This window comes from Dipodomys spectabilis, unplaced genomic scaffold (genome assembly GCF_019054845.1).
Source record: "Dipodomys spectabilis isolate Male_0828 unplaced genomic scaffold, ASM1905484v1 ptg000039l, whole genome shotgun sequence".
In the NCBI taxonomy this organism is placed as follows: Eukaryota; Metazoa; Chordata; class Mammalia; order Rodentia; family Heteromyidae; genus Dipodomys; species Dipodomys spectabilis.
The window spans coordinates 2424522-2436371 of NW_024870716.1; the positions used below are offsets into that span (position 1 = coordinate 2424522).

General features: G+C 49.1%; 1 protein-coding gene across 3 annotated transcripts in view; it reads left to right on the forward strand.

The window, feature by feature from the left end:
* Positions 1 to 6349, forward strand: part of Vdr (vitamin D receptor) — a 63157-nt gene extending 56808 nt beyond the window's left edge. For all 3 annotated transcript variants that reach the window (XM_042677741.1, XM_042677740.1, XM_042677739.1), the window contains 3 exons: positions 2665 to 2816; positions 3006 to 3122; positions 4523 to 6349. In XM_042677741.1, coding sequence (XP_042533675.1) covers positions 2665 to 2816; positions 3006 to 3122; positions 4523 to 4782 — 529 coding nt within the window. In that variant the 3' untranslated portion in view covers positions 4783 to 6349. The remainder of the gene's footprint in view (positions 1 to 2664; positions 2817 to 3005; positions 3123 to 4522) is intronic.
* The last annotated feature ends 5501 nt before the right edge of the window (positions 6350 to 11850 follow it).

The following is an 11850-nucleotide window of genomic DNA, read 5'->3' on the forward strand; positions in this document are numbered from 1 at the left end:
TCTTATGTTTTTTTTTATTGTAAAAATACTGTACAGAGGGGTACATGAGTAAGGTAATGAGTACATTTCCTGTTGAGCATTGTTACCTCCTCCTTTGTTTTCCCCCTAGGATCCCTGCCCTTCCCACCTCCCCTACTCCTCCCTCCCCTCCCCCGCCAAGTTGTAAAGTTCATTTTCTACATAGTGTCTTGTACATCTCATTGTTAAATGGGTCAACCTGTATCCTTATTTAAGCATGTTGTTATTTCCCTTCCCCTCCCCAAATTAGAAAATGGATATGCAGTGCACCTACACCAAATACAGTGAAAACAGGGGTTATGCTGTGGGGGAAGAACATACAAGAAAAGCAAAAAAAATCACATAGTACATTTTAAATACGTTAAAAACAAGAGCAAAAAAGAAAGAAAAAACACTTGTGTCCCTACCTTAGGGTTCATTTCACTTAACATCATCTTATATGGTCATATGTACATAGCTTTTGACCTTTTCTGCTTGTCCTAAACATATACTAGTTTACAATAACATTTTTTTTTTTTTTTGTCGGTGATGGGGCCTGAACTCTGGGCCTGGGCACTTGTCCCTGAGCTCTTCAGCTCAAGGCTAGTGCTCTACTACTTGAGCCATAGCTCCACTTCTGGCTTTTTCTGCTTATGTGGTGCTGAGGAATAGAACCCAGGGCCTCATGCATGCAAGGCAAGCACTCTACCACTGAGCCACCTTCCCAGCCCCTACAATAACATTGTTTTAAAGCAGCAATGCAAGTGGGTTGTAATTCTGCTTACAGTATTGCAGTGTGAGGGCTGGGTTCAGGAGCAGAAAGATACGGCAGAACATCAGAAGAAGGATGGAAGCTCCTGCCCGGAGCTTGCAGCATGCTCAAAGGCATGGAGGTGTGTGAATACACAGCATCCAAATGCACAGTGCCAGTATTGCTAGAATGGAGGGGTAGTAGAGGCTGGGATAGGAAGTGAGGCTGGGAAAAGAAATGGAGCCAAATTAAGGAGTACAGGCTTGATCCTGGTGTGTGTGGGGGGGAGGGCGGGGAGTAGGGAGGCAGTGTTTGAAAGTTAGTAAGGATAGGCTGGAAGCATGGTTCAAGCAGTAGAGTGCCTTTCTAGCAAGAAAAAGGCCCTAAGTTCAAATCCAAGTACCACTGAGAGAGAGGGAGAGAGAGAGAGAAACAGTGGGGGGAAGGGAGAGGAAGAGGGAGAGAGAGAGAGAGAGGTTGAACTTCTGGTCACAAGAATGACATTTAGGTGAGGCAGAAGTAGGAAAGATGAGCGAGCGAGAGACCTGAGAGAGTTTGGGGTTCCAATAGGAGTCTATTGTAGAGGACAATCAAGTCTTGAACCAGAATATCCTGGTGGAAACAGGATAAGCCCAAGGCCAATTCTTTCTCCTGGAGAAAGAATTGATTGAGCTTACTACTGAGGACTAGAGGACAGGAGGCTGGTGGCTCATGTTTGTAATTCTAGATACTCAGGAAGCTGAGATCTGAATACGCTTCAAAGCCAGCCTGAGCAGACAAATCAAGACACATACCTCCAATTAATCAGCAAAAAAGCTGGAAGTGGAGCTATGACTCAAGTGGTAGAGCACCAACCTTGAAGGAAAAAGTTACGCCCTAGGGGCAGGGGAAAGAAGGGAAGAGAAAGGAAAGGAAGAGGGGAAAGAGAAGGGGAAGGGAAAGGAGGAATAGAAGGAAAGTGAAGGGAAAGGGAGGGATGAGGAGGGGGAAGGATGGGGAGGGGAGGGGAGGGAAGGAGAGGGAAGAGAAGGAAAGGAAGGAAAGGAAAGGAAAGGAAAAAAAGGGGAAAAAAAGGGAAAGAAAAGATAAGAGAAAGGAATCATGGGTGGTATCAAGATGAACCTATTCATGTCATAACTTGGGAAGCTTCTTTAAGCTCTCTTCCTGTCCCTAAAAGCTCGGGCTGCGTAAGTCACTGGCTGGCTTTCTTCTGTCTTAGTCACCAAGCTGTTTCACTTCTCACCTTAGTACACAAGCAGTCTTGACTTGTTCTCCCTCAAGGAATATTCTTTTCCTCTCCAACTAGGTTACAAACCCCTTGATGAAGCAGGACACCAGTGGCTCACACCTGTAATCCTAGCTACTCAGGAGACTAAGATCTGAGGATCACAGTTCTAAGCCAGCCCAAGCAGGAAAGTCCATGAGACTCTAATTAACCACTAACAAGCCAGAAGTGGAGCTGTGGCTCAAGTGGTAGAGCAGTAGCCTTGAGCACAATAAATCTTAGGGATAGTATCCAGGCCCTGAGTTCAAGCCCCAGGGACTAGCACCAAAAAACAAAAACAAACTCTTTTTTTTTGGGGGGGGGGGTCCGGTTGTGGGTCCTGAACTCTGGGCCTGGGCGCTGTCCCTCAGCTCTTCAGCTCAAGGCTAGCGCTCTACCACTTGAGCCACAGCACCACTTCCAGCTTTTTCTGCTTATTTGGTGCTGAGGAATCAAACCCAGGGCCTCAGGCATGCAAGGCAAGCGCTCTACCACTGAGCCACATTCCCAGCCCCAAAAGCAAACCCTTGATGAAGGATCTGAGTACCTGCAGCTCACCTGTCAGGCCAAAACACTAAACAGATGTGTGTGATTTGCGCTGTGTGATTTGTGATGTGAGGGTCACCCCACACCCTCCTGCCCCTCCCCACAGGGATCTCACCGCTGACGACCAAATCGTGCTGCTGAAGTCCAGTGCCATCGAGGTGATCATGTTGCGCTCTAACCAGTCCTTCAGCATGGATGACATGACCTGGGACTGTGGCAGCCAGGACTACAAATACGATGTGACTGATGTGACCAAAGGTGCGGCTGGAGTCCTCCTGTACCTTTTCCTCTGGCTCCACCTCACCCGGAGGTCTTGAGTTCCCATCAGGCATATGGAAGGGGTCTAGGCAAACACTCCTTTAGGGAAAGAAGGGCCAGGGTCCGACTCTATGAGGGTGGGCAGCTCCCCCATTTCTGTCCACAACACCTGGCTATTCTCTCCCACAGCGGGACACAACCAGGAGCTGATTGAGCCCCTCATCAAGTTCCAGGTGGGGTTGAAGAAGCTGAACTTGCACGAGGAGGAACATGTCCTGCTCATGGCCATCTGCATTGTCTCCCCAGGTAATGCAGCCCAAGGATTGCTGGGAACTTGGGAACCTGGGAAGTGAGCAACAAAGTCCTAGTGAAGGCCAGAAGCAAAAGTAAATACCCACTGTCCTGGGGTATGTGGCCTACTGGGGTCCACTGGGGGGGATCCCTCTTGCCCTTAGCTTTGCCTTATAGAGACTGAAGGTGATTCATGGGCTCTGAAGAACCAGATAAACAGGGTCACAGGCCTGTGTGTTCCCAATTCCCAGGCTCTCCTCGTATGAACTGGGCTGAACTTTCCGGTGACTCAAGGTTCCTTAGAGACTAAGCATAAAACCCTGGAGTAGCTGGGTACTGGTAGCTCATGCCTCTAATTCTAGCTATTCAGGTAGGATAACAGTTCAAAGCCAGATGGGCAGGAAAGTCTGTGAGACTCTTATTTTCAATTAATGACTAAAAAGCCAAAAATGGAGCTGTGGCTCAAGTGGTAGAGGGCTAGCTTTGAGCGGAATAAAAAGCTCAAGGACAGCACTCAGGCCCTGAGTTCAATCCCTAGGATGGCAAAAACAAAACAAAACAAAAAAACAACTGGAGAATGATAGATGGATCTGTCTAGAGACTGTTTTTGGAGGCATTGTATGGTGACTCTTGATCTCTTCTTATTATTTGGGCTGGGAAGAGGGGAAAAGGCTGAGGAGGAAATTATTCTGGTCTTATTGGCAATGCAGCTTTGCGTCAGCCTGAGCCATGTTCAGAGAACAAGTAAAGCGTCTGTGCCCAGGACCATGTTCTTATCTCCTTCTGTAGGCCCAAGGCAAGGACACAGCCTCCCCTTTCTCCTCTCCTGTGTCCATATAGCCAGCAATGACTTACTAGTTACAGCAAAGGCCATTACTCTCCCTTTCCATGAAGCTTCCATGAGATGAACACCATGTAATGGTTAATTCCTAATGTGATGAGAGTTTTGAAAATCAAGGTATGGCTGGACACTGGTGGCACCCATGTAATCCTAGCCACTCAGGAGACTGAGATCTGAGGATCCAAAAAGGGGCGGGATGGGGGGGGGGGAGAAGGGAGGTGTGGCTCAAGTGATAGAGTGCCAGCTTGGAATGAAAAAACTTAAGAGCAGTGCCAAAGTCCTGAGTTCAAGCCTCAGGACCAGCAAACCACCTCCACCCCAACCCCAGGCAGAGGGAAAGACCTAGAATAGAGATAGAGGAAGGGGACTGAAGTGAGGCCAGGTCAGACGGGCTCGTGAAAGCACTTGATCCTACATGCAATGGACAGCCGTTTAGGGACCGTAGGCAAGTTGATGGTGTCCCAAGTCAGCAGTCACACAGGGTCGTGCAGGTAGGTAAGGGGTAGATAGATGGAGCAGTGGGGGGACTCAGTGCAGAACCCCTGAATCTTCTCCTCCCCACCCTGGCCCACAGACCGACCTGGAGTACAGGACCGCAAGCTGATTGAAGCCATCCAGGACCGTCTGTCCAACACACTGCAGACCTACATCCGCTGCCGCCACCCACCCCCGGGCAGCCACCTGCTCTATGCCAAGATGATCCAGAAGCTGGCCGACCTGCGCAGCCTCAATGAGGAGCACTCTAAGCAGTACCGCTGCCTCTCCTTCCAGCCCGGGAGCAGCACGAAGCTCACACCCCTTGTGCTTGAGGTGTTTGGCAATGAGATCTCCTGACCAGGCTGGCCTGCAGTGGGGCCTGGGTAGGGGTCCTCTTCCAGGGGCCCTAATGCCCAAGCCTTGAGGGGCACCTCCCACCCCTTCTGTCATCGCTCCCCTCCACCTGGCCCAGTCTAATTCCAAGTCCCCTTTTCTTGGAGGCCACAGGCTGTCCTTTGTTCCTTGAGATCTCAGTCATAAGAGCTTGTTGTTTATTTGACCAAGAAACTCATGTGGGCGCGGAGGGCAGAGGCTGGAGAGTGGAGGCAGAGCCTCGCCCCAGGACACCCTACCACCACCCCTTCGGTTGGCTGCTCACTGGTGCTGAGAGAAGGTAGGCAGGAGAAATGTGCCCCATTTCTCAGGAACTGGGATACCTGTACTCCCCCCAGCTCCAGACCCACCCCTCCAGCATCTGGTAGGGATCCCCTTGCCCCTGCCCCAATTCCCTCCCTCCCTCCCTCCCGACACCTCATTTCATCTTTCCCTGCTGCCAGTCTGAGTTGGTGTCCCAGCTCAGTGGACCCCACACAGTACACTCTCCTCTGCCTGTCTTCATATCCCTGATCCCTGATAGTCCAGGGCAACCAAGCACAAGAGAATGAGGGTGGTGCTCCTCCCCATGTCCAGCCTCCCTGACTGAAGGATGCATGTCTAGCTCCACCATGCTACCTTCCTCCTCTTGTCATGGTCTTTGGTTCACAGGCAGCAGCTCCTCCGGTACAGGGGGAGACCCCAGGAAGGTGACTTGCTAGGCCCAGGCAATGGAGAGCAGATAAAAACCACCACAACAGATGGTAGCTCCTCTACTGTCCCTGTCACAAAGCCCAGAGCTCCTGGGCTTGAATCAAAGGGTTGGATTGGACACAGCTCCTCTCCCAGCCGCTCATGTGGCCAGACTCAAGTTACCCTTGGGTTGCAAGGGTAACTTTTCTCCTCACCCTGACAGTGCCCTACTCCCTTTCCCCCTCCACCCCCCCCCTCCTCTTTGGCCCCTTCAGGGCTTTTCACCACTGATGACCAAGAGTGAGCCAGAAGTCAGCCCAGTGTCCCCCCCCCACTGCACCCCCATACAGAGCAGCCATTGCCCCTCCTTCTTGCTTCCCTGTGGGCCTTCCACCTCTCCTCCTGGCTGAGTGGATGGAGAACTTGTAGCTGCCCAGATGTGTGTCCACGCCTACTGTTGATCTCATTGGTCATCTCACTGTAGAGACAGAAGGGGTCCAGCCCTGGGATTAGAGGCAGCTAGCTGGAGTATGCCAGGGGAGTGCGGTGATTTGGTCTAGTTCTCACTGTACCACCCCCAAAGTAAAAGGGAGGGTCTGTGAAGCAGGCAAGGAAAACGTCCACCCAATTCCATTTCCCCCTCAGTAGTCATCCTGCTGTGGAGAGGGCAGCCCTCACCTACTCAGCCCTGGTGAGCCCCTGGCTGAGCATGGGTTGCAGGGATGGGGGCATCTGTACAGAGGGGATTCTCCCAGAAAGACCCACGGATCATCCTCAAGGTGACTGGTTGAGCCAGGCACTGGTGGTACGCGACTGTAACCATAGCTACTCAGGCTGAGATCTGAGGATTGTGGTTTGAAGCCAGACTGGGCAGGAAAGTCCATGAGGCTCTTCTCCCCAAGGAACCATCAGAAAACTGGAAGTGGTGCTATGGTTCAAAGTGGTATAACATTAGCCTTGAGTGAAAAAGCTCAGGGATAGCACTCAGGCCCTGAGTTCAAGCCCTACAACTGACCAAAAAAAAAAAAAGACTGGTTGAGTTAGACACATTGCTGCATTAGAAGCACCAACAGGGAGTAAGGCCAGTGAGAACAGGGATCCCCCAAACCCCAGAAGATCTTTCTCTCCACCTGTTGTTCCCTGACAAGTCCAAGTGGAACCAGACAAATGCTCCGAAAGCCACCAGTGTCCACCTCATTTCTCATATCCCAGAATGCCTCAGGCAGAAAACTTTCCCCTACCGCATTGCAGCATAGCACACACAAAGCTTTGTGTTCAATGTATTAGCTAGAGCAAGAATCAGACTCCCTTTGTTCTGTGTCCTGGTATTGAAGGTAACAGGTTCACTGATTCACAGCTATTTTTTTGGGGGGGGTGGGGGAGATTGTGAAAGTATTGTACATTCATGATTACTGCTGTTACTTTATGAGAGTTTAGGAAAAGACCTTTGATTTTACCTGCAGAATACATTGATCGAGCCTACTATTCTGAGGGAGGAAAAGCTTGAAAAACAACTCAACTAATTCAACCCCCCTTGTGAAGGAAACTGACACTTAGAGGAGGGTGTGACTTACCCAAGCTCATATAACTAGTTAGAAACAGTGCCAGAACTGAAGTAGAATTGAGGCTCACAGTCCAATATTGCACTACCCCTGGACTTTGAGCTCAGATCCTATTTCTCATTCCCCTGACAGCTGATCTGATGAGGGTAGCCTTAGATCTGGAGAAAGTAGAGATCTGGGATCCATTCCTTCCTTCTCTTGGTTGTAACCCTAGTGACCCATGGGGAAGAGGAAGGAGTCTCTGACTCAATGGGACTCTCTCTCTCTCTCTCTCACACACACACACACACACCACACACACACACACACACACACACACACACACACACACACACACTGTGGTCTTATCAATAAAATACACTGGTCTTGGTTAAGTCCTTCCTTTATGGTCCTCCCTCTGCCCTGCTCTCTCCCCCAAACAGCATCAATTACTCAGCCCAAGGGCCCCTAGCCACCCAGGCCACCCCAAAGGAAAGTTGTCTGTGAGAGGGGAGGACCCAAGAAGTGGGAAAACTAAAGTTTGAAGGAACTGGATCAGAAGAAAAATGGTGTCATCTGGTCCATTTTAGAATGAGAGTTTGAAGAGACGGGCATTTATAAAACAAAAGAATACTATTGGAAATGAAAGGGATGCGTGACCTTATATGAGAAACAGCCAAGATTCCCAGATATAGGGAGACCCCTCCCATTGGGTAACTGGAATAGTCCAAGTGGGGGTCCAGAAAGAGTGGCATTTACGACAGATTTGGTGGCAGTAAGGCACCAGGAGGAAGCCTTAAAGATCTCCTGAGGAATTGAAAAAAGAAGTTCACCAGAATCTTGTCAAATCAACTCATGGGGGAAGGGGGAAAAAGCTTTGCTTATGGAAATAAAAATTGCTCATACGTCCCATGGCACTTACCATTGTGTAAATACTGCTGTAAATAAAAGCGTTATGAAAACCAACCTGCTCTATCTTTACAAGGACCCTATGGGAGAGGAACTGTTACTCACCAGAGAGCTGGACTCAAAGCAAAAGTGACAGAGGTGGGATTTGAACATTTGACAATCAGCTCCAGAAGCCATTAATTAACTTGACATTCAGCCACGACGGGGTCTGACAAGTGACGGACAGTCTCACCAGTTTTCTCTCTCTCTCTCTTTCTCTCTCTCTGCCAGTCCTCCTGAGGATTGAACTCTGGGCTTGGGCTCTGTCCCTGAGCTGCTTTTGCTCAAGGCTAGTGCTCTACCACTTGAGCCACAACACCACTTCTGGCTTTTTCTGAGATAAGCTTTTTTGGAGGAGATAAGAGTCTCTTTCCTGATAGGCTAGCTTCCAACTGTGATCCTCAGATCTCAGCCACCGGAGTAGCTAGGATTCCAGGTGTGAGTCACTGGCACCCGTCTGCTTGCTCTCAGTGAGGATATAAGATTTCTATTACCAAACTGGTCTCCAAAGTGACGAAACTGGAAGTGCAGACAGGCTTACCAGGTGGAGAAATCTGGAAGTGCTGTACTACAGAATGTTCTATGAGCTATGAGAGGGAAACATTTGATCAAATGTATCCAGCCCAGCTGGGTGCCAGTGGCTCCTGCTTATAATCCTAGCTATTCAGGAGGTTGAGATCTGAGGATCATGGTTCCAAGCCAGATAAATAGGAAGTTCCCTGAGACTCTAATCCCTAATAAACTATGTTTTTACATGCCAGAAGTAGAGTTATGATTCAAGTGGTAGAGCACTAACTTTGAGTGCTCAGGGACAGTGCTCAGGGACCCAGGACTACCAGAGAAGGAGGAAGAGGAGGAAGAGGAGGAAACGGAGGAAGAAGAGGAAGTGGAGGAAGAGGAGGAGGACGTAGAGGAGGAAGGTGGAAGAATTAAACCAGGTACTGGTGGCTTATGACTATAATCTGAGCAGTCAAGAGGCTGAGATCTAGAGGACCATAGTATGTATATTAGTGTTAACAATGGTTTCCAGGAAGGTAGACCCTGAAATATAGCTTGAAGTACAGGTTGTTAATTGGAGAGGGGACTCCTGGTTGTCAATATGAGCAGGGATCCCCATGACCCCTGGCCTGTAGTTGAAGTGAGGAAGACAGGCTTTTCTGCTTCTACATAAGATAACAGTCATAGGATGCAGGCTTTTCCCAGAATAGACTGTGATCTTCACATGTCCTTGACCGAGTCCATTCTTTTTAGCCCATGGCTAGTAGAACCAGGACTTTCCCCCCCACATTTTGCAATACCTTTTGCATTGGGCTGCTCTGGCCTGGGAAGGAGCCATAAGCATTCTAGGCCTTTCCTTGTGGCTCTGGAGAGAAGGCCAATAGTAGTTTCAGAAGTCCTCTCCCACTTCAAGGGAGTATTCCCAGCTATGAATCCATTGGTGTCCCTCTCACCCCTGACCATCTTGAGATTCACCACTAGGGGGTGCTGCTGCCCTACAAGGACAAGTTTGAACCAATCAGCCTGCCTCCCATTCCTAACTCCTTCCCTTCTCTCTATCCTGCTATACTTGGTGGCAATTACCTTTTCTCTCACCAGTGAAAGATCTATCCTCCGGCTTCCCAAGCCATCCGTGAGGTCACAGTACAGGGAATACATACTCCCAGGGACCTTTCAGGGATGAGTTCTTGTACTTGGAATCTTTGAGCACCACCTGCTGGCAGCGAGAAAACTCTGGAACATTCCTTCCAATGTTTAAACACAGACACCACAGAACTCAGTGCTGGGGGATGGGGGGGGGGGGGGGCAACGGACGGACGTGGAATCCATAAATAAGATGCTCAGTGTTGGCTCACATCAGTAATTCTAGCTGCTCTAGAGGCTGAGATTTGAGGATCTCAGTTTGAAGTCAGCCCAAGGTAACACCAGTAGCAAATGGCAGAGCCGGGTCTGGGGCCAGCAATTTATTGTGTGAATTGTTAGCTTTTGGTGGTGGTGGTGGTGGTCATGGAGCTTTAACTCCCTGCCTGGGTGCTGTCCCTGGGCTCTTTTTGCTCAAGGCTAGTGCTCTATTACTTGAGCTACAGCGCCACTTCTGGTTTTCTGGTGGTTAATTGAGGATAAGAGTCTCACAGACTTTCCTGCTCAGGCTGGCTTCGAACTTTGATGATCAGATCTCAGTCTGTATTTGAGCCTGTGTTTCTTTCTCTAATGGTACTAATAATTGTAGCTACCTATACAGCTGCTCTTTCAGACAGTGATCTGGGTAAGGCATTTTTCATGGTATCTGGTGTGTTGTCATCAGTCTGAAAGACTGGCTACCATCCAGCTGGGTGGAGAGATGATCAAATAGATTTTCATGAAGAAGGTGAAGCCGGGCACTGGTGGCTCATGCCTGTAATCTGAACTGTTCAGGAAGCTGGGATTTGAAGACTGCAGTTTGAAGCCAGTTGGGGAGAAAAGTTCATAAGATTTGATCTCCAATTACTAGCAGAAAGCCAAGCTGGGGACCGGGCACTGGAGGCTCATGCCTATAATCCTAGCCACTCAGGAGGCTGAGACCTGGGGACTGGTGGTTCAAAGCCAGCCTAGGCAGGAAAAGAGTCTGAGAGATTCTTCAATTAACCACAAAAAGCCAGAAGTGGAGCTATGGTTCAAGTGGTAGAACGCTAAGTGCCTTGCACAAAAGAAAACAGGAATCGTGCCTAGGCCCTGTGTTCAAGCCCCTGGACTGGCACCAAAACCAAAGCCCAGCTGGAGGTGTGGCTCAGAGTACCTGCTGAGAAAGTACAAGGTCCTGAGTTCAAACCTAGTACAGGCAAAAAAAAAATCCTAAAAGGTAGCATCATGCCCATCCTTAGACCACTGATCTTTCTGGACCCTCATCACTGACCTAAGACTGATGTCTTTTTCCTCTTCTCCAGATTTCAGCCTCTGTTGCTGGGGGTTACTGCTCCAAAGAATATCAACCAGAACTGGAAGGACGTGTCATTGGGCCATATGGCCACTAGGGGGCAGGTATGCCACTTGTTGATCCACATTGGCCCCAATCAAACTGGCCCTACTTGCAGAGATCAGCGTGGGAAAGAAGTGGGAAGGTAAAAAGATCAACGAAAACACAAGAAGAGACTGTGGTTACTGCTGTCCCCAACATCTTTCAATTATGAACTGTCTTTTCCATCTCAGTCCTCACAGAACCAACCCCTCCATTTCCACCTGCCCTCACTACACGGTACTCCTGACCCATAATGAATGTCAGCATTCCTTTGCTTTCAAGAGAATCCACACACACAAAAAATCAAGTTTGTGTGAGATACTAGGGACTCACCCCTGTAATCCTCGCTACTCAAGAGGCTGAGATCAGAGGATGGCAGTTTGGAGCCAGCCCAGGCAGGAAAGTCTGTGAGACTCTTATCTCCAATGTACCACTAAAAGGTAAAACTGGGGCTGGGGCTCAAGTGGTAGAGCATTAGCTTTGAGCAAAATAAAAAATAAGTTCAGGGACAGCAGTCAGGCCCTGAGTTCAAGGCCCAGGACTGCCACAAAAAAGAAATAAGAGAAGGTTCTCCAGCTCCACATTCAACCTACCAAGTCACACTATTACTGAAGTCCTCTAGAAAAATGCCACTGAATACCTGGGAGAGAAGAAAATTCAAAAAATCTGGTGGGTTTTTTGGTGGGGAGGGAGTACTGGGCATTGAATTCTGGGCCTTGTGCTTGCTGGGCAGTTGCTCTATTACTTGAACCACATACTCCAGCTATTTTTTGTGTTTGTTATTTTTTCAGGTAGAGTCTCAAGTTTTTGCTGGTCTGAGTACTGGCCTCAAACCTCATTCCTCATCCTTATGCTTCCCATGTAGTTGGTATTATAGAT